The sequence below is a fragment of the Punica granatum genome, chromosome 6 (genome assembly GCF_007655135.1).
Source record: "Punica granatum isolate Tunisia-2019 chromosome 6, ASM765513v2, whole genome shotgun sequence".
Classification (NCBI taxonomy): domain Eukaryota; kingdom Viridiplantae; phylum Streptophyta; class Magnoliopsida; order Myrtales; family Lythraceae; genus Punica; species Punica granatum.
Window position 1 is genome coordinate 26,449,043 of NC_045132.1, and position 22,540 is coordinate 26,471,582.

General features: G+C 34.5%; 2 protein-coding genes across 3 annotated transcripts; both read right to left on the reverse strand.

The window, feature by feature from the left end:
- Positions 1–14,842: 14,842 nt before the first annotated feature.
- LOC116211683 (AT-hook motif nuclear-localized protein 1-like) lies at positions 14,843–17,569 on the reverse strand. The gene is made up of 5 exons (XM_031546161.1): positions 17,023–17,569; positions 16,184–16,251; positions 15,938–16,066; positions 15,547–15,711; positions 14,843–15,361 (listed from the first exon to the last, which is right to left on the reverse strand). Exons 1-5 carry the CDS (start codon positions 17,381–17,383, stop codon positions 15,125–15,127), a joined length of 960 nt encoding a protein of 319 aa, XP_031402021.1. The 5' UTR covers positions 17,384–17,569; the 3' UTR covers positions 14,843–15,124.
- Positions 17,570–20,051: 2,482 nt separating this feature from the next.
- LOC116210919 (uncharacterized protein C227.17c) lies at positions 20,052–22,157 on the reverse strand. Of its 2 annotated transcripts, none has more exons than XM_031545069.1 (3): positions 21,731–22,157; positions 21,462–21,580; positions 20,052–20,729 (listed from the first exon to the last, which is right to left on the reverse strand). In XM_031545069.1, the coding sequence occupies exons 1-3, from the start codon at positions 21,816–21,818 to the stop codon at positions 20,556–20,558; spliced, it is 381 nt and encodes a 126-aa protein (XP_031400929.1). In that variant the 5' UTR covers positions 21,819–22,157; the 3' UTR covers positions 20,052–20,555. The 2 variants fall into 2 exon arrangements, with proteins under 2 accessions (XP_031400929.1, XP_031400930.1); XM_031545070.1 differs by having other exon boundaries at positions 20,052–20,703; positions 21,731–22,155.
- Positions 22,158–22,540: the final 383 nt, after the last annotated feature.

Genomic DNA, 22,540 nt, shown 5'->3' on the forward strand with positions numbered 1-22,540 from the left:
AATTTTCCCTTCATTAATTATTCCCATTAATTTCTTTTTCCTCTATTTTCCCTTTTCCTGTTTCTACTTTCCTTTTTTCTTTTGTATTACAAATAAAAAGAAATATTCCACCAAAAATGAAACTCTTGGTTGCGTTCACATAAAAGGTTAAAAAATAAAAATTTATGGGTTCCGATCAAATATTGTTATCAGGAGGATATTGGGTATTATTGCACTGGATCCTCATACCATATTTTTTCTTTTTCCTAAGGCTGCATTTTCGTTAATTATCTTTTTGAAAATAAGAAAGAAAATGTAAAAGATTTATAAACCCAGAAAAAGTGAAGATCACATATGCACTTTCTTTTCCCATTTGAAGTGTGCTTCACACAAAAGGGCTTTGATTACACGATAATTGCGGCAAGTACAAAATTTCATGAATAATAAATATTTCTTTTCCATAGTGTAGTTAACAACAAAAGAGTAAGATTCAAGGATTGCCCAATTTCATGTCGATTGTCCATTTTTCAATCCTCTTCCCCCCTGAAATGATATCATGTCCTCTTTCGTTCTTGTGTTATATTAAACAAAGTGATCTGGGTTTGAGATATTATTACTTTTTTTATTACAAAAGAGGCTCACGGGTCTAAGCTGTAATCTCTTATTTGACAGGTGCGTCACTACGCTATACTCATTTTCTCTCCAAGCTATTATTACTTCGTTTAAGAATAAAATATTCTTAATTCGTTATATAATTATTGTTGAAGAGATTAAAATAAAACACCGCAAATTGAGAAATTTTTCAGATACTATCTTGTCACAAAGTATTAAAATAAGTTTACAATAAACCAAAGAAAAAGTTTACTGCATATAGTAAATGATTAAATTTTATACACTGAAAAATTAATTAAATTATTTTTCAAAATATTATTGCGATAAAAAATATTCTTTTAGTGAAAATGAGAAAAAAATATATTAAAAGTTTTCTCCCGGAGATCATAAATCTCGCAAAAGAAAAGATGACGCTCCCAGTCCCGCAAGCCTCATCCATGCAATTTCGTGATGGGCCCCATCTAACATGACATGGCGGATTTTAATTGGTCGATGATACTGCTAGGTGGAGCCAAAAGGACTTCCAACTTTAGACAGTTTTAATCACTTTTTATTAACCGTTACTGCACTTGCCTGAATTTTTTACCCATAAAAATAAAAATAAATAAATAAATAAATGAAATATGATAAATCACACCTGTCAGTTAGAATTAGAAAGCCCAAAATCCGAAAAAAGAAAAGAAATCATTTGTTTATTATGAAAAGGAAAGTCAGTCAATTGCACGCCAATGGATGGCCCAAATTTTGCGCTGAAAATCAGCTTTTTTATTTATTCTCTCTTTTTTGCATATGAATTATTCAGCATTTTGTTAGGGAAAAAAGACAGATGAAAATCATTACCACTGGTCTTACTTTACTTGTTAACACTTTTGAACAAATTAATTAATTAAAATGGCAGTAGACAATATGTGTCATGTCTGGAAAATCTAAATTTAAAGCGTTTGATGAAGTCGATTTTACTATCGGTAATGTGTTAATAATAGTCGGCTAAAAGCTTTTGAATAATGTCTTATATGTTGTTAAAGCTGTTGGTCTGCTTTTCTTCTTCTTTTTTGTACAATTAAGAGATTAAATAATGATGTTTTTGACAAAAGAAAAATGAAAAAATAAGAACATTAACAGTGTGTTTGGTTTTAAAATTAAATAAAATTGAGTTTTAATTTTAATTGTATTGTAATGATTGTGTTGAATAATGAAAAAAAAAGTGTGAAAAAATAGTGAATAGTTGAGAGAATTTAATATTAAAAATTGAATTGAACTATTAAAAATTTTGAAAAAAATGAAAAAGGTAATAATTGTGTTGTTAACTTTTGTTGTGTAGTGATTATAGTTAAAGTTAAAATTAAAATTTTAAAAATTGACCCTAAAATCAAACGGGTTGATATTTAGTTGCCCGGTGGCAGTTGTTTTTCTAGAAAAAGAAAGGGGAAAAGGCGGTCACATGTGAGGCATGTGACGACATCCGTCGCTCTTTGGGGGCAAGGAAGAAGCCATCGCGAGGGGGTCATATGAAGAAAATCAACTAATTAAAGGGGTTGATTCCATAAGTATTGAATATTAGTGGGCTTATTTGCAAACAATTATGCACTTGATCACCAATATGAATTGCAAAACGACATCATTGTCTGCCCACTGTTACAAAATCTATTTGATGTGATGTAATATGGGCAAATGCTTATATATATAGTAAAATACCACTTAGTCTATAAGTGATTGAACATATCTTTAATCCAAATATTCCAGTTCATAAGTTGTAAAATTTAATCTCTGATAAACTTATATTTTTATATACTATTTTTCCTTGTGGAATTAAATCCCAACAATTTTATCGTAATATATATCTTTGTGACATTGCCATGAAGACTGAACTCGATCGAGATAAACTTTAGATCATTACAGTGCGGTAATTACTCAATATCATTGATCGGTGTTGGATGAAAACCTCATAACTGCTCGATTTCGCTCGGAGAATATGCCAGTTTTTCTGGCAATTTCTTATCCTTCCAATCGATATAAAATAAATTAATAAATCTAAAAAGTGGAATATGGGAAATTGAGTCAGTCAAACATTGAGGTAAAATTGATTTTGCTGGATTTGTTCCTTAGTCCCTCTCAAACTTTATCTATTCATGTATTTATTTTAATTTGCTATATGCAAGGATAATGACACATTCCAAATCATTTTTTGACACATTCCAAATCATTGAATCTATATATTTTTTATATTAACCTTAACTACTTGTTTAACTTGAAGGAGATCACTGAATGATTCTACATAAGTTACATTGCGGCATCATCCGAATGATCTTACTGACCGTATCATTGTCGGTAGAGACTACACATCCCGATCAAAGGAATGACCGCGTGTACATAAGGTGAGGATCGTTTCAACTAGTGCAATTTTAAAAAAGTTTTGATGTTATCATTGAAAAGGGAAAAAAAATTCCAACTATCGATTCGGGAATTGTGTGTATTTAGTGAATTAAAGTCGCTTAAAAAAAAATTGAAGCGCCTAAAATTCAACTAAATCGGTCCAAATGTCCGGAGAAAGCCACAAAAATCCAAAATTAGAAGACATGAAAGTATTTCTTTTTCGTATATTAATTCCTTTGTAAATGCATTCAATCTCTGCGCACTTAATGGCACTCCTCGAGGTGCCTTCGGTTAATTTAAAGTCAAAAGACAAACAACCAAAACTAACTTTGATTTCTCTCATGCTTCCACGTAAGTACACAATTATACAGCAACGTTATGAGTCGAAAAAAAGAGAGAGAAAGAAATCGACAGGAAGGGACAATAGTTCATTTGGTTAATTAGCTGTTACAGTATAATAAGTCGCTAGCTAGCTGGCTAGCCTGTGACAGATTATGAAGTCGATCGGTTTAGATCTTGAAATAGAGAGCTATGTTATAAGACACACTAGCTTTTAATTGACAAGATCAATTAGGAATTACGTACTGGAAGGAAGAGGGAGAAAAGATGCCTTATGGTTAGATTTTAGATCAGACATCGATCATATATATGCATGGGAGAGTTCTGACAGAAGACAACTCAGGGAAGCCATTAAAGAAATGCATGCCCTGTCCTCTTTATTTATGATATCTCTATATGTCTATATATTTATTTTTTCTTTGATTTTTTTTTTCGTTTTTCCTTAGTTAATGTTGTAATTGGCCATGGAGGGTTGACGAACAATAATTCATTTATTAATATTTGAGGAATATATCAAAGTGCTAGTTTGATTACTTAACTAAAAGGAAGTCTAGAAGATCATTTCACAGAGAACAATATTCTTTCTCAGCGACAAGAACTTTTTTATGGGTATGGGGGACTTTTATATATATGATTTTTGTTCCATTAAAATTCACACATGTCTTTCAAATATCCCGATCAACTAATCGCAATTTTCCATCCTCATTTAACTTGTTTGCCGTTATGACACGATAAGACTGGTCGGTTTGAGTTGACATTTCACATTTGTACACAAGAAAAAGCGAGACGTACCATATAATATCGGAATGCATTTCTTTTACTTAATTTCGATTTGCAATTTCTTGAAAAGTTCGTAACAAAAAACAAGAGACCTACTGGGGCATTGGCTGAGGATGAACTAAGAACATTATTTAATTTTTTTTCCCCTCGTACCGAAACTTGCAAATTGTTTTTTTTATATGCAATGTATTTCTGTATAGTAAAGCCATATAATTTAATCCTTTTATAATTACAAATGTCCTTCTTTCTTTAGTGTCAAAGCAATTCATTAATGTTCTGAGCAAGATTATTCTTTTCTCAGAAGAAAAAATATTATATATACTTGGGAAAAACTAATATCCAATTGACCGAGTTAGAAAATTATTCGTGGTACATCTTGTGTTTCTGTTATAAATTAATGAGAATTAAAATGCGGCAATGCTACTCTACTCTGTATATATCTGATGTATTTGCTCTCAGTTATCAAATTAATAAGCTCGTATCCCACATGAGCTAGCTCATTAAGTAATTAATTAATTTCATCCAAAAAAGTACTTAATTAATAACAACAGCGACTCAAAATTATTATTATTATTATTATTTTGCAATATGTTGATTTGTAATACTGTCTGAGATCAATTAATTTGTTGTGTTGTATCTGATATATCAAAATGTCAGTATATTAAATATGTATATATAAAAGAGAATAAGCATAATTTTTCAACCAAAGAAAAAAGAGAATGGACACAATTAATTATAATCAAATAAGGTGAAGGGGAACATAAAGTCAAGTCCATGAATTATTGTCAAATGCTCTTCTTCTTTTTTTTCTTTTTTCTCTGAGTTTAATGGGCAAGCATGCTCGCTTGGATCCCGGCTAGCATGCGCATCATAAAAATGAATTTGAAAAAAATCTTAGATTGACGATGACTACAATTAATTATCATGTATATAATTTTTATACAATTAATTATGAGATGACCAAAAGAGAAGTGACACTATTGAACTTCTAGATCTTCTGTAATATTTATAGGTTCAAGTTCTTATTTTGATCGTCATCGAGATAAATATGCACTGTCTAAAACTCTATGCTCCAATTTATTCCAAATACGTGTGCATTTGAAGGATGCACAAATTAGCAAAACGAAATAAACCGTTCGAGTATATATGGAATTGTATACCCACATGTATAATCTACAGAATTCAGGTTGTCCAAATTGATTTATTGTTTGCATTAACGTTTACTTTTCTCCGTCGGACTCTTTCTCAATTAATTCATAAGTAGTAATGATGAAAAATTATACCGTCTTTAATTTCATCATATTCTTTTTTGTTCCCTCGAGGAAATTAAATAAGGGCATTAATGAATCATTTAAGTACACAATTAGTGATTCACATACCCAAAGAAAGTACACATTTAGTGAATGTTGTTGAGGATGTTAATCCCACGTAGAAAAAATGAATGAATATCCATGGATTTATATAAGATTTGAGTACCACCACTTATTAGCTTGAGTTTTTAATAATTAATACATATGGATCACATGCATTTAGATTTATTAAATTTCCATTGGCCTTATACAGGTTTTGGCCCATATTCACTTAAAAGCTCAAGCTGATAAGTGGTGATACCCAAACCATATATTAACCCATGAATTTTCTTTTTTTTTTTTCCGATGTGGGATTTATCCCATTTTACTCCTCAACACCCGCCCTCACGTGTAACGTATGGTCTATTTCTGCCTACACATTATCACGTGCCTTTAAACACCCGCCCTCAACAATTGACCTCGAGCCGAGCTCATCTTTCGTGTTCAAGCGAGAGGGGACACTAACATGAGGCGCACTCTTGGCTGCACTCGACATATTGGGCCTGGCGTGGTGTGGGTGCGCACACGAGTGTAGGCACGCATACGCGTAACCTAGACTCTGATACCATATTAAATTTTCATCGGGCTTAGACGGGATCGAGCTCATATCTACTTAAAAAGCTCAAGTTAATAAGTGGTGGTACCCAAGTCATATATTAACTCATGAATTTTTTTTTCTTTTTCGATGTGGGATTTATCCCATTTTACTCCTCAACAATATGTACATTTTTTTTTCAGTAATGAGTGGCATTTTCAATCACATCTTCACGAAAATAACTTGCTCAAGCCCCTCCAATCTTACATATTTACGTACTTCAGCTGGCTTTTGTAAAGGGCAATTCGTTCATTGATTTCCGGATGAAATCATGGTTCACTAAACACGATCTCAATCGATATCTCTTTCCCCTTTTCTTGTTCGTTTGTCTTTGCTATATATAATTTTATTATATATTATTTAAATAAAAATCCAAACTTCATTTTCAAAGAAAGATTTGGTAAATGAATTAGGCATTATGTAGAAGCATATATGCATAGAGCCCTGCGTCCATTAATTAATTGGGACAGTCCGCTTTGCCCCACCCACAGAATAATATAAATATATATATATATATATGTTATATTCTGAATCACGAAATAAGATTTACTGCATTTGATATAAGAAATTATTATGATTAATTAAAATTCAGATACACGTAACATAATTAATTATGCTAAAAGATCATGGCAATTGACACTATAACACAAATGATATATTGAAACGGCATTATATGTCTCTATAGGTTATTTATTTGCCTCTATAACATTTGGAGACAAAAAATTAACTGACCATGTTGGTACTGTTTCTATAGACCTTTAGAGGCAAATTTGAAATAAATTTTTATTTTTTTAATTAGTTCAATTAAAAACATGATTTGCCTCTATAAAAAAGTAAAAGAATGCCATAAAATTATCTCTATATACTTTTTAGAAATATAGTTGCCCAATATGTCTTTTCTTCCAATATATAAAGCTCTACAAAAAAGTAAATATTTTCTATGAAACCAAGTGGTGGTCCCCAAATCAAACAAACCAAGTTAATTCGCTAACACAAGTAATTCTAAGACAAAGAGATTGAACCATTGACCTCCATTTGAGTATAATATTACCTTATCCAATGCACCAATACTCCTTACTTGTTTAAATTTGCGAGTTTTATTTTTTATATACTTTAATGATAATATTTATATTCTAAATAAATCATTAATATTTGTATGTTTAAGTTTTATTTTCAAGTTACCTACAAAACAATAATATTTATTCCAATAAAATATTTTGTGAAAGTTTATCTTTTTAAAGAAATATTTTTGATAGACTTTTGTTTGAAATTATATCGAAAAAATTTCGGATATAATTTTGTAAAAAATTTATTGGTCTAGCGGAAAGGCTAGAAATTCTTATGCCTGCCGAATTTTTCTTAGATTAGTGGTCGTCGAATTTAAGTAGAGAATGAGAAGAGAGATATGGTTAGGAGGAGAAAGAACTGAGAATAAAATGTAAAGCATGACAAGAGAATATACTTGTAATGAAGAAAAGACCGGATGAAGAACAAAGAGATATACGAGAAATGGTTTTTAGAAAAAAAAGGATGAAAGAGTGAAAATTGAAATGAATAATGTAAAATTAATGAATTGCAAGAATAAAATTCTTAATTTGTAAAAATTTTACCTTTGAAAATAAAAGTTTCAAATTAAATTTAGCAACTCTTTATTAGTCTCTATACATTGATATACTTTAAAAGCGTATAAATTAGTCTCTATTGCTCATACTTAAGTCAACAATTTTTTTAATTCATTGTATCGGAGACAAATAGTATATCATACAGAGACACAATTTATTTGTTCCTGAAAGTAAAGATTTAGAGACAAATAACACTATATACAGATACATATATCTGATTTGTTTTTAAAAGTAAAGATTTATAAATAAAACAATTAAGTGTCTCTAATTTTTGTTTCTATAGATCATTTGTGATGTAGTGGGAACGGGACATATACATAAGTGACTTCTACGCTGCTTCGAACAACTATATTAGTTAGTTAATTAATTTAAGCTAATTAATTAATTGTAGTTTTTTAATATGATTTAGTTTGCTGCTCACATGATCGGGTTAGCACGAACTGCGATGCAGAAATTAACACTTGGACTTCAGCACCTTGTAAAACCCCTATATATAGTCTAGTCTACTGATGAACTTTGCCGAATCTTAAGTTGACGCCTCCGTGGATTAAGCAATGCCTGTTTCTTTGATGTAAACACCACTAATCTCTAATTTAATTTTTATATTATAATTAGGAACATGTTTTTCAATCATCAACCAACTAATATATATATATATATCTATGTATGTATTTGAAAAAAAAATCAATTTAATTACAGAAGCAAGAAAACTACCACGATAATTCAGATCATGAATATATATACATATATATATATATACACTATCAACTAATATATATTTGAACAAAAAAAATTCAGTTTAATTATATACTATCGAGATTTATAATTTGTTGGGAATATATATAGAAGCCGATTTGGCTTGTGAATATTATTAATGTACTGTGAGCTAAAACCGAAAAGCGTCTGTCCGGTTTTTGCTTTAGAAAATCGAGAGAGAGAAAAAAAAATCACGAGAAGAATGTGGCATCCGGGGAAAAAAAAAGAAGTTAAAAGAAGAGACATGGTGAGACCTACCATGGACTTAATTGGATCTCATGAACATGTTACATGTACCCTACTTCTTTTGTCCTTGTTCGGAAAACATATAAATTTCTTCTCTCCCTTCTTTTCTTCCCTCCCCCCCTTTTTTTTATTCCCCTTTAAGTATATATACGATCGAAATAGTAAATAAAAAGTAACAATAATTATTCTTGGACAATTGAAAAGGAAAAGTAGGAAATGAATAATATCATTATTTATCTTGACGAGCGACAAAACTTTTGATTAACCGTTTGCTCAAGCAACTGCCAATTTGCCTTGGAGACTATATATTATTCTCTTGAGCAAAACTTATTAAAAAAAAAAAATCTCTCTTGAGCAAATTTAGCCGATGAGCCATGTGAGTTTCAAGCACCTTATATAAACTATAAAATTGAAATGACTATATCGACATATGTAAATATATATATATATATGGAATATAAAACCAATCTGCTGTTTTTCCCTTGTACACAAAACCCCAGTCAAGAGATTAATCAACTGGTGAAGCTTCTATATATATATATATATAGATATATTTATATCATATATCGGCACATAATAATAATACTCTTAGCTGACGACCTTTCCTTATCCCCCAACCGACAGTCTCTTCACCGTCGTTCTATATTCAACAAATTAATTAAATGGGCTAATTAATATTAATTAAGAGAGAAATATCACCAAATAAAACTTTGGATTTATCTTTCAAATTTCCTTTTACATATCATTCTAACTAATCAAACTGTGGTATGTTTTATAATCACACACGCACACACACACATATATACATAATTAATTACACAGTCAATTTTCCCTTGGAAAATCAAGTCTTGGTGGGTTTATTCTTGTTATGGACCACAATTTATTTTTTTTTAAAAGAAACAATATAATTGATGGAGTCGAATAAAACAGGATCATATACTTCAACTTCAATTAGGCAGATCTAATTCTAATTAGGGCACTCTCTCCCCCGCAAACCCCTTATGCGCTTGTGTAGTATGGACAATTACATTGCGTTCGGTGACGAAGTTAAATTTGATTTAATTTGATTAAGTTTAATTTGAGGAAATGAAGACAAAAGTAATTGGGAAAAGTAATTTAAAAAAGATAAAAAAATAATGATTGTGTTATTTAATTGAGAAAAAAATGTGTTGAAATTGATGAAAAAATATTGAATAGTTGTGAGAATTTAATATTAAAAAATTAATTTGAATAATGATGAGAAAAAGTATAAGAAAGAATTTGAAAAAATAATAAAAAAAAAGTATCGATTGTATTATTGAATTGAGAGAACAGTAAAATTAAGTTAAGTTTGATTTTGTTACCAAACAAAGCATTAAACTACTTAAGTATGAAATGCTGAACCAACAATGTAAAATCGAAGATGTATAGCCGGTGAATATGATAAGTTACCCAATACATACAAAACCGCAAATTATTTATTTATTTATTTATTTTTCTTTTTCCGGTAAGGACGTTGTAGTTTTTCATCAAATACGTTCATGAAGTGTTTTGCATTCCTTTTTACTCTAAATTTGGAAAATATACTATTTCTTACTTGGGCATGAATTACTAGTACGTAATTGATTTATGACCCAAGTAATTACAAGCTCGCTTGGTTTTAGGGTCGATTTTTAAAATTTTAACTCTAATTTTAACTCTACTCACTACACAATAAAAAATAACAATACAATTATTACTTTTTCTCTTTTCTTTAATTTTTAATATTAAATTCTATTAACTATTCATTACTTTTTTTTCCACTTTTTCTCGTAATTCAACAACACAATCATTACAATCCAATTAAAATTAAAATTCAACTCTATTTAACTCTGAAATCAAAAACACTTTACATCTTTTTGGGCTGTGCTTGGAGTGGACCGAGAAAAAGGGCAAATGCAGTACCCACACACCCACAGTTAATTAACGTTTACTAAATATATATTAACTCAACAAACTAAATTAGATAAAATATTAAATTAATTTTAGTGTCGGTGTTGCAGCTTCTCCCCCTCTCCTCTCCCACAGACTAAACAAACAAACGTTTTGTCAGCTGCCAGCTGTATATTTTGCCTGCCCTTTTATGCCAAAGGTGCCCACAGCAGCAGAAGAAGATGAAGAAGAATCAATCAGCATATTCTTCTCTTTGTATCTCATCAACATTAATTATTTTGATCACTCGGTTAAAAATTTAAGCTTATGCACGCAATTGATATTATCATCTGCTAGTTTGTCAGTGAAATATATTTAGATATACAAATAGTTTAATTATGATTTTTGGCATTCGATTATTCTCTGCCCAGATCAGAACATTTCGGGGTCGTTCACCGAACTGAGGAAGGCCACGTCACGTGAGTAGCCGGCGAGGAACCCAAGTTAAGAAATGTGGGTGCCGACGGAAGGTAGGGTATTTCATATTACATTTATTTTGTAATTAAGTCTATGCAATTGTGTATATATATGATTATGACCATATATATTATACAATTTTATTGCCGTTTAAACGTCAAATTTTGATGATTGAGATAACGGTCAATAAAATAAGATAGTCTAACATCACTTAGCGATGCAATTTGGACACATACATATATACATATATAGATACATAAATATATGTGTATATAGCTAACTAGCCACCTCGTGTTTTATTTATATAACTTTGGCTTTGCTTGTCAAAAAGATATTTATGTCTTGAACTTTGAGAGGACCACCACTCCCACACCCACAATGGCAATGGAATCACCAATATGAAAGAATAGTACGTACAAAAGTGTTTTGTGAATATATATATATATATATATACACACACTATATATATCACTTAATAATTCATGGCCTATAAGTTAGACATGAACATAAGATATTACCTCATGTATAGCATAGCTCATGATTCGATATATATGAGAATTAAAGGGAATTCAGCTATGGCTTTGCTTGGTAATTTTTGATGAAATTAATGCATGCCACAATTTCTTGTTTAGACGACCGCAGCAATGAACGGAGTTCTCCGTCGATCTTGTTGTTATATTAAATGGCATTTTCGACAATAATTTCAACCTAAGTCTAAGTCGTGTATGCATGTAGCTATTTGATAAAAATATCTGAAGATTGGCCCAATTTCGTCTTGTTCCTTTAAATTATTAATGTGCCTAAACGGGGGAAAGGGAATGCTGTGTGGAAATGGGTGACAAAGAAATGCCATCCTCCCTCACTCCAACCCTTAATAGCCCCTACAAGGAAGAACCAATCCTTAAGTTGGAACAATATATATTGACAATCATACGTGTCTTCATCAGTAATATTTTTACGTAACTAGGGCCATCCACGCGAAAAGATTTTACTGCATTATTAACGGGTGATCACTCGTGGACTCTGGCTGGTTAAGCAAACTTATAAATCGAAAAGACACCCTTCTCGAGATCATGTCACCAGCCATGTGCATGCACAGCAAGCCTCTCTATTTATATAGGCAGTCGTCAATTGATCACGTTATTTCTGTTAACTTACAGTGACGGGAAAGCTTACTAAGACCAGTGAAAGAGCTGGGAAAAAATTATGAGCACCGACACTGTCCAAGGTATATATACGTTGTGTTTTGCTTGCTCCACCTACCACTTAAATTCTTAGTAATTTATTTGTTGAAAGAAGAGGGGGAGGGGGGGAAAGAAAAGACACAATGACACGAGTGGAGTGAATAGCTTGATGGTAGAACGACCTGAATTGCCAACAACCGAGGCTTAATAATAATGCATATATCTTTGCAAGTACAGTTATACATATAGTGTTTGTATATATAGCAAAGAAGATTTAAAGGCATTGAGAATATCCCTAGCTATGATCCAATCCTAGCGCTTGAAGAGATTAGAAAACAAAATTCCAAATACTGCGTACATTACACCCTGTTTGGATTTCCAAACACTTACGGTGCGTTTGGTTTCAGAGCTAAAGTAACTTTGATTTTGATTATGGAAAATAACAAATGTTGTATAGTGTGTTGAGTTAAAATTAAAGTTAAAATTTTTTACTTGGGAAATGTATATTTTTGTTGTGTAGTGGGTTGAATTAAAGTTAAAGTTAAAATTTTTGTGATTTTAACCCTGAAAACAAACGGGGCATTAATTTTAACTTTAACTCAACACACTACATAACAAAAACACACATTTCTCAAGTCAAAAATTTTAACTTTAACTTTAACTCAACACGCTACACAACAAAAATACACGTTTCCCAAGTCAAATTTATAATCACATCTCATTTGTCCGTTTCCACAATCAAAATCAAAATCAAAATCAAAATTATTTTAACTCTGAATCCAAACGCACCCTTAAATTTTCCAAAAGTAATTCTTACAGTTAGAAGAATTATATTGTAACATAAATATGTTCATATATATATATATATATGTAAAATATATGAACACTTACCAATATTTTTTAAGTACCATAAATGAAAAAGGAAAACGATTCAAGACAAACCAAATGCACAGTCAATCCTCTTTGTCATGACTCCTGGGAAAGTGGAAAACCTTAATTAAGATCAAGATTTTACAAAAGTTAATTTGTGATATCAACTCTCTGCTTTACGAATCTACTCTTTTAAGGATGTTTTCGTCTCTTTAATTCTTCTCTCTCTCTCTCTCTCTCTCTCTCTCTCTCTGATCTTCAAATCACATTATTTTTGTCGTGATGGCCGAATTACGCTAATCTTACCATATTATTGACTGACTGATGCAAAAGCAGATGCTTTACTTCTTCTGCGAATCAGAACAAAATTAATTAAGGGCGGATATTACGCAGGCGCTTCTGTTTCTCCTCGTGTATTTCTACATAAAAATTGTCCAAAAAGTCAGTTTAATTCTTTTTCTAAAGAGTGAATTACACTGGTGGTTTAAAAAATTTTATAAATATTTTAATATGGCACAAAAAGTTTGTTTTGCTACTAGATGGTACAAAATGTTTCGAAATTGTTTCAATATAGTACAAACTGTCATCTCGCTATTGTGAGTGTTATTTTAGAATTACAATTCTAACTTAACTCTACCTACTATAAAACAAAATAACTCATACAAAGTCAAAGAGTGAGTCTCATTTATATTACTTTTTTCCACAACAAAACAACATAACTCATACAAAGCCAACGGATGGGGCTTATTTATACCACTCTTTTTCAAAATCAAAATCTAATTTTAAAATCCTACTATGAAATCAAACGCAACAATATATTTCACTAAAAATGAAGTAGTTTGTTTCGTTAGTATTTGATATCAATATAATTAATGTCAACACTTGCTCAGTAAGTCGTTTATTGTGGGTCGGACCAATGGGATCATTTAGATATTAATAACATCATCTTTATAATTGAAATTTACATGTCCTAATTTAAATTAATTTTCTGAATTTTCATAAAAAAAAAAATCTCCGGCGCCGAAATGCAGGAGAATATAGAAAAGCCATCTAACTGATCAAACCATATTCATGTAGGGCCGGCCCCGGCCACCGAGAATATTAATTGGGGGAGATGCAGATTCAAGCATCGTCGATAGATTGTACAGAAGTAAACTGATGTGTGTGTATATTTCAAGGAAGAAATCATGAAGGATATGATCTATTCAAAATTGACAGTTGAACTTATCAGATTATGATACGTAATATTAATCATGGATTAATCTCAAGGCAGCAAGAAATCCCCCCCCCCCCCCCCCCCCGGAGACATCTTCTGAACCGACCGACAGTTTTTTTTTCCTTTCTTTTGGATGAAGGGGAAAAAAAAAACATAAAGAGGCTTTCTTTTTCATCACGAAGATTAATTAATATATACAAGGATAGAGATTATAAAAGAAAAAGATGTAAATTGACTCAAACGATATGCCATTTAATTTAGGAATCGTGCCATCAATATCAGGAAATAAAAAATAAGTGAAGTGCGCAAAAATCTTTGAAAACTTTGACCGATGAAAGCGATACCATTTCTTGCAGTATGATGTATCTTAAAATCCGATGAGATTGCAACAGATGAGGGGATGATTAGTCTAAAATTTCAGCAGCGACATTTTAATTATGCCCACTTATAAAGACGTGATTTTATTCTTTATTGCCATATCAATGTGAGGAACATACATGTAAACAGATGACATAACAGAACCAATCATAAAAACATTGATAACAGAAACCTACATTACACAGTGTGGGGGTCAGGCCATATAAATCGAAACATGAGAATTTAATAAACTGCAGGACCAGTTTGATACATGGAAGCGCGTTTAGATTACAAAGACGACCATTGAATGAATGTTTACAAAAGCTTTTTGCTTTGTTCCTGTAATTGAAATACCAAGCGGAAAAAGCTGCTCTCTAGAAAGCGAAACATAGAATGTGTGCATGGAAACCATAACATTACGCCGGGATTCTCAAGCTAAAGATGCGATTTAAAATGCCTATGAGAAGCCGGGTCTGTTATCAAATGTTACTGGGAGAGAGGTCTTCCGCCACATCGAGGATCGCGTCCAATCCTGCAGATGGTGGTATCCCATAGCACCCATCACCGAGTATTACTGTTCCATCAAAATTACTGCCAGAGTTCATCAGAGCCTGGTTGGGATATGCAGCAATGCTAGGGGCTGGTGTTGGAGATTTGCGAGGTCGCCCCAATTTGCTCTCTTTCGTGACGGTTTCCGTGAAGGTTCCGACCACAAGCTGGCAAAGGGTAGAAACCGAGCAATCAAGGTTACATTGGTGGCATTGAACTACATTAAGGGGGAGCCGGCAAGTTGTTTAGCATCAAGAGGAACCATTCCCTCTCCTTTACTAATGAGCATCAAAGCAGAGAGTTGGAGAAATTGATATGATGGATAATACAGCAGAGAAAAAGTAGAACTTACCTGAACTGGGCCGGCAGCAATTAGCGCCCCAGCAACACCACCCCCAAAGACCCGCCCATCGGGTTTTGCCAGGACAATGCTGAAAATGTTCGGCCGTCGACCTGCACCAGCGACCGCCCCTCCAAATGACAGCAGTCCTTTAAGAGACAATATCTCGAAGATGCCCTGCACGTTTGGGGAAATATACGACTACGTGATTCTCGTGCTAATCTTGCTTGCAAAGACCGATGGACATATATAAATATGTAATCAGTGCTTTCAGCGGAAATGAATCAGTAATCTAGAGGGCCCTTTGAAATGTCACGGGAAGACAGGCGAAGATCTCAAGAAAATGCACGAGAACATAAAACATGCAAGTACGCAATTCCTAATATTGTTACGACTCCCGTACCTCAAATCTCAAAGTACCACCGGAAGAACCGGGTTGGCGTATAACTGCACTAGAGACTGCACCAGTTGCAGACACCACACAAACTGATTCACTTGTTTGATGGAACGAGTATACCTTGTTAACGATGTCCTGAGATATCGAATAGTGGAGGAAGAATCAATCACTTTCAGTTTCTGTTAACAGTAATTATTGGCACTTGCAATAGAAAAAAAGGGTCTAGTATAGTCCTCGAATTTCGCATCATACCTCCCCGATGTGTACCGTTACGATCTGAATGTTGAAGTTCTCTCCAACCGTCTCCATCGGAGTGCCACCTTCAAAACAAGTAGTCATAATAATAGAATCATGGCGAGTATTTGATCAGGAAATCGAGCAATATTATAATGTGCATGATCCAGGGATTCCACATTGCAAGATTATAATACAAGAAGCATTATGAGTGAGGTCACAGAGCTGCAGAACCGCTTTACAAACAGTTCGATCTCTCAATCTCAGAAAACTAGCCAGAAGTTAGGAGTTTCTCGATTTTGAACAGAAGTATTAGCGACCACAGCTTGAATCTTATGCTCCTAATGTTTTTTTTCAGGTCATCAAATTGTGAAATCCTAATATTTGAACATTTTCGATATCATCTCTCAGAAATGGAATCGATCTCATACGGTTTCTCCAGCAAACATAAATCGAAAAATATCTCTCTTTTAAAGCACAGCACAACATTGACGATACCCGCATTAATGAAACCACATAATGAATTAGAACCTAGCTGTCTACCATTCATTACAAACTCATCGAAACAAAAAAATATATATACATGAGTTTGAAAAATCATATATGTTCTAATTCAAATCCACGGGATGGCACATTAATATGTTTACTCATAAATCGATCAAGCTCATATTTTTTCTTATCACAAAATAAATCATTCGAGCTTTAAATTTTAATATTCTGCAGAGTACCAAAAAAGAAAAAGAAAAAAAAAGAACTATTAATGCAAAAGCGGACGTTACTGCTTCATGCAGAAACAGAGATGCATTCATATCTTATCAATTCATTCAAACAAATAAAAAGGTGGGGAAGTAACTCACCGGTGTAAGGCAAAATCTGCCGTTTGCCAGACCCTTTCGGCCTCCCTCTGCCGCGTTTCGGCAGCTGAGAAACGGGCGTGACAGAGATTGGCGCTGGCCTCGTTCCAACCACGACATCGGTCTTCCTCGGCCTTCCTCTCCTCCTCTTCACCGCCGAGGTGGATGCACCCGCAGCACCACCAGTAGCATCCATGGTCGTCCCACTGCTGACCTCTCCAAATTCTCCACCAACAACACGGGCCTTAGGCATCCCGTTTCCGTGCTCCGCCATGACAAGCTGCTTATTGCGAGCTGTGTCCACCAACACTGCGGACTCCACCACCGGGATGACTGGCATCGCTGTGCCATGATTGGCCTCCATGAAGGGAAACTACCCTTGCTCAGCCAAAAATAAAAATAAAAACAACACATCAATGACAGAGAAAGGCAATACACCATAACATAAATCAGAACGATCCATCTGTTTTGAGAAGCCGAGAAGGAGGATGATCACGAAGAAAAAGAACAAGAAGAATAAGGGATTTTGAAGGGCTTCGGACCAACAGTCATATGTACATTTATATATAAATATCATAAGAATGTATACATCATGATATATATTATGTGGGAAGGGCGCCAGAAGAGAAACTCACCACCTTCCTTTGATTTACAGCAATGGAGATTTTCTTATAAATTAAAATTTGGTTAAAATGGAGCTTTTATAATATATATATATATATAGATTCTACAGAATATATTATTCAACTTTTTCCTTACCAAATTACCCTTCATTGAAGTATTTAATTTATTTCTCTATTTTTTTCTTGCCAGCTATATTCATTTTAATATTATATTTTTTATATATACATATATGCACACACATCACAGAGTGTATATTTCACATTTCTGCTCTTGCCAAATTATTAATTAGCCTTTGTGAAATATTTATTAATTTTCTCTTATCATTTAAATTCATTGTTTACACTTAATATTTTAAATTCAATGATAAGTAAATATTATGGAGTAAAAATCTGCCATTTCGTTTCTTTTGGGTTTCTGTTTCTGTGAAGATTTGGAGGATATTACCTGTATTTTTTTGGAAATCCTGTGGATTATTTGCCTGTTGCTACCATTATGAGATAATTTTGTTCAATATGAGAAGATTTTTATTACCAAAAGCAATAACTGAAAACTGGAAGATGGTTAATTCTCAATTAGTGCTTATTCTCAAAAATCTTATTTTTGATTTGAATCTATTTATATTAAATAAAATCTGACACGCTCGGAATTCACTGTATCACAATTAGTTACTTCCTCGAATTTTCTAGCTGATATTGAACCGATGGTTAATATTTCCCCTAAAAATCTGATATGTAGATAATATTAATTCAATAGATACACAAAATAATGTGATGGCAAAGTATAATATGACCGGTTAATTGTAAATTCAATATATTTTACACTCAATTTCGTAAATTTATTTTCTCATGATTTTATTGATATTTTTTCGATGTGAACCCTGGTATCCGAAAGTCTAATTGGGCTATGGCTAATCTAGTTGAGTCAAGTCGGCCCACTAAGATGTAAAACTCTCACAACATGAATTTTCTGCATTCACAAGGATTCGAATCCGAGATTTTATTTAAGCGGAATAAGTGTCGAACCATTTAAATCAACGCATGTTGGTATGATTTCATTGATTTAATTATGGGATCAAATCTAGAGCTTCTCACTCATAGTAAGTTTAACCTTTCTCAATTTTCATGCTTATTTATTTGGTGTATGTATGGAGATGGTTGATGGGCTCAAATAATCTTGACCCCAAGGAAAGATTCTTCTAATAATGGGCCTGAATTGGGCTAAAATATCTGATCGTAGCCCATTCCCTTGAAGCCCAAATGAATAAGAAAGGTTTTTCTACAAATAGGCCCGAATTGGGCCTCGCAAGCCTTAGTATAAAGTAACAAATATTTGACCATCCATGAGGATTAGCCCTCACGTGACGTTTGATTCGTTGTAATGAAATTGAGGGGGAGGATTGACAGAAAATGGAACTTGGGGGGAATAGAATCTAAATTCTGAAAAAAAAAAATTATTTGATTGGGGAATAACAAAACTGAAAAATTGAAATTTTATATTTGGTTGATCGGAATACACGAAAAATACAATATATATACCATACTTTCTAAAAATTAAAGTAATGTAAAAATAAAATAAAATATGGATCTACGAGAAGAAGATGAACAGTACAATAGTAGATAACTAAGCCACGATGATCCTATCGCTCTAGAGCCACGAGGGCTCGTGACCCCCCATATATGGGTTCGCGGTTTATTCCTGTGGTTAGCCTAGGGTCACAAGGCCTTGGTTGGGGCGAGCTGAGACTCCAGAACCATGATCTTGTAGAGAGAGAAACATGGTCGTAGAGAGAGAAACGTGCTCACTGTCGACGGGCCTCGTCGCGGGGTCGACAACCTCACTTCATGGTCACCCTATGCTCGTGAGCTCAGGGCGAGCCTGAGGGGCCCTCGACAAGCCCCTCCTGTTGATGCTCGTCAGGTTAAGGTTTTGACAGATCTCCTACCGGTCGAATCTCACCCATGCCGATGAGATATAGCCACGACGAGCCCAGAGGCCTCATCGTGCCGAGATCGGCCAGGAGAGGTCTGTCAAGTGTCAAAGGTAGAGGCAGAGGATTGACGGCGCGGCAAACGGTGGCAGTGGGTTTCGGAGACCTAGATATCGTAAATTTGATCAACAGTGAACGGCAAATTGGGAGTTTCGAATTTTGGACCTATTCTTGGTGGGTCAGAATTGGGGGGAATTCCAAATCCGCGTCCGTACAGAATTGGCCAGAATCGGATTTCGAATTTTGACCCAAATTGGAAACCAAACGCGGGCTCTCTTATTCTGGCAGAATTGTGTCAGATTCGAATCCGGATGCCGCCCCACCAAACATGCCCTTAGCCTATCGCCTGGGAGTAAATCTCACTTGATCCATGACACCATTTGACCTTTGAAGGCTCATCTGACCCACAGGTGCACCATAGTAGCCGGTAAAGTAATAGAATTCCGATCCACCAAAAATAAGTGACAAGGATTTGAGCAATGCCCTTCGGCCGCTTTGAAGAGAACATCTTCATCAGCAGGTTACACATAAACTCAATACATGAAGTCCCAATAATCTGTAATGCATATCTCGATCTTGCCTCTGTCTTAGCAGCTAACATCCTCAGCAATGTTACTGTAAGCTTGAGAAATCAACGTAAAGATTGAAATGTGAAATGATGAGACTAATCTGATATTTAAATCTTGAGAAGCAAAGAGGAAATGAAAAGAATCTTCCCTAGAGTGTAATCCGATGTTACTGGGAAAGTTACTCCAGTACTTTCTTGCAAATAATGGAAGAAACTGTACGAGAAGCGATGCAACCTCGAGCAGCTACTTTTTTATTATCAGTCCATTAATCGATCAAATCTGAAAGCTGACCTTCTGTTTTCTCATTTAGATGTTCTTGCAATAGTACCATCGAGAAGTCGGCGAGACTGGGAGCTCTAGGCGGCAGCAGCAGCATCAGCAGTACCTCTGTCATTCCCTTCCATCCAAATGACCAAACAACTCTTCCCAATGAGCCTTAGATTCCTCCGGAGTTCGGAACTTCCATATATGAGGCTTTTGTGTCTCGCGCTTCTCGAGAATCTCCTGCAAGAAATTTGTTTTTTCATGACCTGCATTGCAGTGATGGACTCCATCCATGAAAACGAATACTGGCCACAAACTCCAGCTAGACAGAAACTAAACCGCAACCAGATAGTTCAGAATAACTCGATACCTACATTAGTGGTACTCGTACAGAGATAATTCAGAGTCATAATATAGCAAGCATACTGAACCGACTAAACTTTAAGAATTCTTCCTCGAACAAGATCACCGTTTTAGCTCCAGTCTGCTTAGGAGACCTATCGTATATACATCCATGGCATGATAGGGACTAGCTTCTTGACTCGATTGACCCGAATCTATATATTATTCCTGTCTTATGTCGCTACAATTGAATAAACCGACCCGTGATACATGGGACAATTTAGATGAACCAGGCAGACAGACAGACAGACAGACAGACAGACAGACAGACCATCACATCTAATTAGCTACTCTCATTCACTCACGTTCAATGGCCATTCCACCAGCCCACAACTGTACACATCGAACTTTAAAAACTGTAACTTTGATCAGCTATGCTCCCAATCGACTAATAAATGAAACAAAATGGAGAGGAAAAGATCGATAAGATGTAATGTATCAAAGATTTGCATTAACAAGCACAAACGACTATCAAAACTAGCAAAATTCTGCCATAGTCGAGGCGATAATACATTAAATAATGCTTTCTACCCAAGAACGGATTGAATTTCTCATCGAGTAAAATGAGAAATTGAATGCAATTCAACAGAACGGACCTGGACTTCAGAAGCACGTTTGGTCTTAAGAGACAAACAGTCGATGAGAGCACTCCATTTAGCTTTGCAATTATCAAGCTCCCCGAACCTGTAATACATCTGCATCTGATGCACTGGAGCTGCCGGAACACAAACCACAACAAACGAATTATCAGGTAGAACAACATTGAGCTTTAACGAGAGAGATCTTTGATATGAGTGATCTGTGAAGAGTGTTTCAGCTCAAGGGGTTCCAAATGGGAGAGGCAGAGGAAAGGAAAGGGGCGTACAGTAGCAGAACCAGAGGGCGTCGAAGCAGGCGGAGCATGTAAGTCGCCGCCGTGCAGCGGCCGAGGTTTCTTCCTTCTCCGCCGCCATAGAGAACCGACGAAAGCTGTAAGGAGGAGAACGGAGGGGTGAGAGGGACCGTCCCTTCCCCGTTTAGGCTTTGCTGAGGTTTTTTGTTTTGACCAAAAATGTTTTCTTTTTAATTATCAGAAAAAATTTAGGGATAATATCACAGCTGGAGCACAAGTAGCAGGTCGCAGCTGGAGCAGAGCAGCTGGCCAAGATCGATGGCGCAGCGCAACGATGGAGAAGAAGGCTACAATGGAGTTGAGCAGCGGAGGCAATGGTCGTAGACCAAAGGGCGACGATGGCCTAGTCTGGTGGAGGAGGGGAAAGAGGAAGGGAAGAGGGTTCCCTGTTTTTCTAATTAATTCTAATTAACTTTATTATATTTGTCAGATACAAAAATACAATAACATAAATATATATATATAAACAGATTCTAGTACCAATTGCACCCTATACAGTAGGATCAGAACTCGTTTTTATCAGTTCTTTAAATTGTTAACCGAAGCCTACCCTATTCTGACCAATTTCAGGCTTACCCCGATATCCATGTGCGCCCGTATTTAAGATCGTCCCATGTCGTGCTTCGGGTAATGGCAAGCCAGTCATGTCTGCTGGACCCAAAGGAGCAGTTCCTCAGTGGTGATTGCCGTCTTTGGAGGTGTGAATGTTTCAGACTTGGAACATTTCCAAGCCCCAGCTAAGAAATATTCGGTTTCCTTGGAATCAATTCATGAATTTCTGAT

Excerpts from the sequence above, each read along its gene's own strand:
- LOC116211683 (XM_031546161.1), bottom strand. The coding sequence starts at position 17,383 with ATGGAGGCCAATCATGGCACAGCGATGCCAGTCATCCCGGTGGTGGAG. Across the intron at positions 15,712-15,937 it reads GTGGTACTTTGAGATTTGAG|GGCATCTTCGAGATATTGTC; the intron begins GTACGGGAGTCG and ends CCAAACGTGCAG. Across the intron at positions 15,362-15,546 it reads TTGCTGCCGGCCCAGTTCAG|CTTGTGGTCGGAACCTTCAC; the intron begins GTAAGTTCTACT and ends ACCCTTTGCCAG.
- LOC116210919 (XM_031545069.1), bottom strand. The coding sequence starts at position 21,818 with ATGGCGGCGGAGAAGGAAGAAACCTCGGCCGCTGCACGGCGGCGACTT. Across the intron at positions 21,581-21,730 it reads CGCCCTCTGGTTCTGCTACT|CTCCAGTGCATCAGATGCAG; the intron begins GTACGCCCCTTT and ends GTGTTCCGGCAG. Across the intron at positions 20,730-21,461 it reads AACGTGCTTCTGAAGTCCAG|GTCATGAAAAAACAAATTTC; the intron begins GTCCGTTCTGTT and ends ACTGCAATGCAG.